The 6457-nt window shown below is 33.7% G+C and overlaps 1 protein-coding gene across 2 annotated transcripts; it reads right to left on the bottom strand.

The window, feature by feature from the left end:
• Positions 1 to 1193: 1193 nt before the first annotated feature.
• LOC114382805 lies at positions 1194 to 2888 on the bottom strand. 2 transcript variants are annotated; one of them, XM_028342427.1, is made up of 2 exons: positions 2138 to 2888; positions 1194 to 1878 (listed from the first exon to the last, which is right to left on the bottom strand). In XM_028342427.1, exons 1-2 carry the CDS (start codon positions 2645 to 2647, stop codon positions 1639 to 1641), a joined length of 750 nt encoding a protein of 249 aa, XP_028198228.1. In that variant the 5' UTR covers positions 2648 to 2888; the 3' UTR covers positions 1194 to 1638. The 2 variants fall into 2 exon arrangements, with proteins under 2 accessions (XP_028198228.1, XP_028198227.1); XM_028342426.1 differs by having other exon boundaries at positions 1194 to 1908; positions 2138 to 2880.
• Between the last annotated feature and the right edge of the window lie 3569 nt (positions 2889 to 6457).

The raw sequence follows: 6457 nt of genomic DNA, 5'->3' as shown, positions 1-6457 counted from the left end.
TTTTACTTCCAATCCAATTGTATTCAATCGCTTCTTTTAGAGACGTGCACAAGGACAAGCTAAAAATGATGTAGATGGAGTTTTTTAACTTCCGCTTGACTTCATGTAGAACTAGCAGCTAAAAAACTAGAGCCATTACTAAGCTTGATCAATAACAAGGTAGTTGCTACATACTTAATAGTGTAATTATTTGCATCGAAAATCAAGCCCTCAGAGATATTGTACGTGCACATCATAATCGATTTAGTGTTAAAATTTTGTTCCCATTTTGCTCTTTCACTTCAGAAACTATTCATCATTCCAAAAAATCAATGCCTTCATTGCTAGAAGACCACAATTCAGGTAATTCTTTGGTCTCTTTTCAATTAACGTATGCCTTATTTGTGTGAGAAAATGATCAATAATACAGAACAATGAATCAAATTCAAAGGTAGTTTTGGAGAATGAGGTACCAGTAAGTTTGTTCTAGCTGCTGTGGTACAGCTATAAATTTCACAGAATATTTAAAAGTGAAAACATTGGTAGCCCAAACCCTGTGCACAAGAGTCCCACCATTATGGTATTTGGAGAGGTTCAAATAAACATAAGTTTGGTTTCAAACCTCAGGTTGAACAAACAAGAGAAGTACCACATCTCAAGGTCAGGTGCTAATGGGCACATTAAACTATGTCAGTTGTTTAGAGCACTCAGAGTCCACGCATAACAACACAATTGTCAGAAGTGCACTCTACCATTGAACATATACAGGCGCAAAAGCAAGAAAAACCCAGTCCCTCTCTTTACTTTTTTACGTCCCCACATCTAGCTTTAGGATGATACTTGAGAAAGGTAAGCTGACCAGGATCTTGGCTACACTAATAAAACCCACATGAATGTAAAGAAAAACAAAGCCACACAACATTATGCGAACCACGCTACTAAATCCTGAGGGATTGGAGGTGGTCATTGCAATGCATCAAGTCAGTCAGAATACCACTTTATAAATGAAATCAATATCATACTATTAACTTCTGCCAATAGCTAAATATGCAATATTGGGTTACGCCAATGTGTGCAAGAATGTCTCCCTTCATACATATCATTTCTAAGTCCCTGATATCAAAAGTGTCTACTGGCTAGTCTACAAACTAACAATTACGTAAATATAAATAGTAAAAGAATTTTAGTTAGTTTAGGATTTTATAGCTGTTGGATTGCCTAAACAAAGCATAACTGTTGTATAATAATAATAATAATAATAATAATAGAAGTGCACTAATTAGTTCTTGATCTCTGTTTCTCTCTCACTCTTCTATTCTTCTTCCCTCTTCTCTTTCTCTTTCCCACGTAAATTTTATATCACTAACCTACTTGCATTGGCCTAATATGCCAGTAATGTCCATGATCATTACAGTATTTCATGACGTATTTAGCCATATGTTTATTGTTTCTTCCCCCACACATACATTCTGCAGTGCAACAGACACCGGAATCTAATAATCTAAAAAGATAGATTGTACAACTTGAAAATCAGTTGTAATTCTCTCGAGTCATTAACTAGCAAACATCAAAATAAATTCAAAGTATAATAACTCCACTCTCACAAGGAACTAATGGCGCGAAGCATTTGAGGGGGATTAATTAACGAATTAACCTCGATCAAAGAGTAGGTTTGCGGTGAAACCCAGTAGTGGCAGGGTCATCGTCGGAGGGGAAAACCTGAAGGCCGGTGACAACCGCATCGGGAGGGCCACGCCGACACCTCTGCTCCATTTCCTGCACCGCGTCAACACTCCCGGAGAACAGAGCCTCCACCGACCCGTCCCTACGGTTCCTCACCCACCCCTTCAACCCTAATTGCGTCGCGTTCTCAATCGTCCAGTTCCTGTAAAACACTCCCTGCACCCTCCCCTTTATCACCACCCTCTCCTAAAACTCACAAATCACAACAATTATCAAAATAATAATAATAAAGCTAATAATAAGTAAGATTGAATTCGCATCAGAATACATAAGATTGAACAAATAATTAAAAAAAAAAAAGAACAAAGAAAGAGGGAGAAAGGTTGCAGGTTGAAATCCACTAACATTTCTAACAAAATTAGTAAAATCTAATTTGTCGATAAAAAAAAAAAAAACTGAAAATGCCTTCACGCACCGTTTTGGTGGAAGCCGAGTCCGATGAGCCTTGCGGAGTGCTCATAGCGGAGATTGAACGGAAATGAAAGATTCTAGAAGCAGCGCTAACACTAGAACTAGAATTATTATTGTTACTCCGACACGAGAGGAATGTGAGTGGTGGACGAATAAGCGTAATCGTAGTTGATGCCATTATTCCCATTGCCAATGCCATGTTCGTGGTCTGATATTGATAATAAAAAATGGGATTCTGTTCTATTTTGTAATTTGTATTGGGCCTGGGCCCACTATGGCCCAAGTTATATTGTGTAAGCCCATGGGTTGGGGAGGGGGGGATGGGGATGATGATGAGGTATGCTTTGAGGGTGTTTGTGTCGGGGAAGCACATGACGGCGAACGTGGTGGAGGGGAACAACGGGAGGGTGGTGGCGGGGGCGTTAAGTGTTGAGCACGCGCTGAGGGGCGCGTTCGAGTGGGGGAGGGGGTGCGACGCGAGGGCGGCGGCGTCCGTCAGGGAGGTGTTGGCCATGCGGCTGAAGACGGAGGCGCCGGAGCTCGGAGGGGGAGGTGGGGTCCACTTTGATGCTGAGAGGGAGATCCAGAAGAAGACTGTGGACAACGGAGATAAGGTGTCATGGTTTTCGTCGCCGGTGATCGCAACAATTCAGGTTCGCCTTGACCCCAAAAATAAAATAGAGGTCTCACTAGTAAATTTCTCTTGCATTTTTTGTGTATTATTTTTTTTTTCTTCTAATCAGGCATTTATGATATCCCAAATTTGAGAACTGGAATTTGTATACCAAAAAAATGAAAAATGGAATGTGTAAGTTTTGCTTGACACTGTTTTATTTAGTTATCTTAGCACAAGTACTTAAAAATAAAATTTAAATTTTAAAAAAAAAAACTAAAATATACTTTTAATCATTTGCGTTCAATTATATTCAGTTTAATCGTCTTTAATTTTTAGGATAAAAAAAATACTATTTAATTTGATCATTTGTTTTTTTTTTAATTTAACTTAATCTAGTGGATCAAAGTAGTCCTTCTAAATCAATTATTATTTTACACTTGTTATTTATACCTCTCGTTTTTGTTAAGTACACCCTCATTCTCCCTATTAAATTTTAATTGTCCACTATATCCATTTTTTCTTAAAGAGATATACTCCGTTGGAATCTATTTTTTCTTTTTCAAAATAACATACCTATTCTAGAAAGACATTTCTGATATTAGAAAATGAATGCTTATCTTACATTCCCATATTTTTTTAGTCTTGTTTTCATCCTATCATTAGTAATCTTTAAATCCTATTTCCAATCTTATTTTCATCATATTTTATTTTCAGGTAAAGAAAAAGGATTTCCAAGGGATTTATCTCTTTGAGAAAAAAGAGTATCATGGGCATTTTAAATATAAAAAGGGGGATTGGGGGTGTAGTTCACAAAAATGGGAGTGAAAATATCAACTGCCTTATTATTTTTTATTTCTGGACACATAAATTGTGAGTATTTTTCAAGTTTTCTAACATTTAGTTATACTCACCTTAAATCCAAAGGTGAAGCCAAAATAGATAATATCAACGTGATAAGCAAACAAATTGTATAATTTAAACCAACTAACAATAATTTAAATCATTATAAAAAAATCAAAAGTTGGCCTAACCCACTACCCACTAGCAAAATTTCGGGATGGGCTCAGTTGGGCTAAAATTAAATTGGGTTAAACTTTTAAATAGCCTATACTTTTTTTTAGGTTGCATGAATTAGTGCATCAAGCAAAACTCATTTTTAAAGTACTTTTACATCTAGATTTGTTTTAATAGTCTTACTTTAACAACATTTTCGGACCGTGTAACTAAAAGACAACATTTTAATCCAATGAGCATAGCTCAATTGATAGCTAACATTAAGTTTGTAAAAAAAATAAAAGATATAAGTTGAATTCTTATTGAATATATTATTGAAAAAAGATAATGAATTTTAAGTATGATTAAGTCTCAATTTGAGAATTAATCTCTTAGTCAATGAAAATAACCAAAATTTCTAGAATATTTGGAATTTTATTATAGAACCAAAAGTCCTAATTATAATGATTAAAAAAAACAACATTTTATTTAATATTAAATTGCTCCAATGTTATCTCTTGTAATGATTGATAGCAAATTAGCAATAATCTACTATTACTAAGGAATGGGTGACAAGTCGTCTTCTACTGTACATCTCTGACATACTTCTTTAAATATTTAGACCAACGTCAGTACTATTCTTTGTCAGCAACTTCAATAATGCTTATTTAAACCAAATCTTCATCTTATAAATGCTTCTTAACAACTTTAGTAACTCCTCCCAAGTGTCTTATGTATACTACCTCTAACTGTGCTTTAACTTTTGGGGGCCATAGGCGTTCTTGGTCTAGCTCCATTGACCTATATTATCATCTTTTATATGACTGACCACTTAATTATAGTATCTGTCTTGTACTTTCTTATATCACATATATATAGAATCTTGTAACAGATCCTTGCATCCATCAAAATATATGTACATTTTTCAAAAGATATTGTAAACTTCTATGACAATAGCTCTTCTAATCCCCAATGTAAGGCTTTAGAAGACGAATGAGCTTTTCTTTTCATTCCCCGTGTTATCATTAACATCATGTTTAGGATGATTTGAATGGAATGAATACGACAGGAGTTTAAGAGAATGAAAATAGATTTTTTTGTTGGTTTGATTGGGATGGAAATGGAAAGAAGATGGACCAAATTTTATAGGACCAGGAAAAAAATGTTTCCCAAACAAAACCCATGAAATGGAAAGGAATTTGTTTATTGATGGTAAACAACACCCGTGTAATTTTGTGGTGCAGCAATATCTTTTTATTACAGATTTTTTAAGTTAAATACATTTTTTAACAAATAAATATTCTAATAATGATATTAGTACGAAGTAGTTTTGCCAAAAACGATGACTAATCTAATCTATCTCGGACATCATAAGCATATTTAAGGTAGATATTTTTCTTCCTAACAAGATTTAATCCTGCCCAATTAAGATTTAAAGTCTAAATCACTTGATTAATTGTGTCAACCGTTATTGGTAGAATATATATAAATATTAATTTTATAATTAAAAAGACTAATATAATAAAAATTGACGGGTAATATAGCAAAAATTTAGAACTGCCGTTTTTTATTTTTTACAAAAATGAATTACTTTTTTTACCGTATAAAAAATTAAAACTATTAAATGATTTTATATTTAAAAAACTAATTTGTATTAAAATATTTTCATATAATATATTTATTTCTTTTCATTCTATTTTCCACTCATCTAGCGAAGAGAAATTTTATCACTCATTTCCTTGTTTTTATTCATCTAAATAATACATCTTTTTCACCTCATTTCTTTTTTATTTCTATCAATTAATCCTCTTTCTTTCCTCTGGAAACTAACCCAAACACATTTTGAATCCTATTTCCTTTCCAATGCAAGCTAACAAAGAAAGGGAAAAAATGGTTCAAACTCACGCTCAATCGAGAAAGCAGGGTGCTATTTTTTTTCTTGGAAATTATTTAAGGAAATAAAACGCCTCCTTTTAAGGTATAAATCAATTTATGATATCATTCTTTAATAATAATAATAATAATATGTTTTACTCACTATTTTTAACAGGTTTTTAATTTAATAAAACATATCCAGAAATAAAACTATGCACTGAAATATAAAAAAAGAATGTTGTTAGTAGTATTTTATCTTCTTCCAATAGTACCTACTAGAATAGGAATATACCGGTGACGATCGTCAAACCATTGTACCTGAACTTTTTACCCAGGGAAAAGAAAAATTCAGTATCTGAGATCCTGAGTCCAATCCTTATCCAAACTTCATATAACAATTAAAAAATGAAACAAAACATTGTCGTGATTTTTTAAATCAAAAAGAATTTTGAACACCGATAAACTTTTGCTCATAAAAAAAGACATACTCTCTAGCATGTGTATCAAATGATGGAAATTCAAAGATTGAATTGCGGTCGAACGAGGAATTTTGAGTGGAGTGCACGTGGGTTTTGAACCGACACAGTATTGGGCTATATTTTAAGAGTATTCCACGCCTTGACTATTGGGTTCAGCGAACAGAAAAGGAAGATCATGGTGTCCTAAAGGTGTTTTTCTGCTTAAAAAAAGTGAAAGGGAAACCCTAAAATCAAGTCGTGAAATGTAAGAGACGAGTTCAAGTAAGGGCAAAAAACAAACACTCATGGCGTACAAATTCAAACTCCAACACAACACCATGTGTTGTTGACGTGGATTGGACCCACTCTTGAATGTTATGAG

The sequence above is a fragment of the Glycine soja genome, chromosome 13, assembly GCF_004193775.1.
Source record: "Glycine soja cultivar W05 chromosome 13, ASM419377v2, whole genome shotgun sequence".
In the NCBI taxonomy this organism is placed as follows: Eukaryota; Viridiplantae; Streptophyta; class Magnoliopsida; order Fabales; family Fabaceae; genus Glycine; species Glycine soja.
Note: the sequence above shows the minus strand (reverse complement) of the source record. Positions and strands in the feature narration are given on the sequence as shown.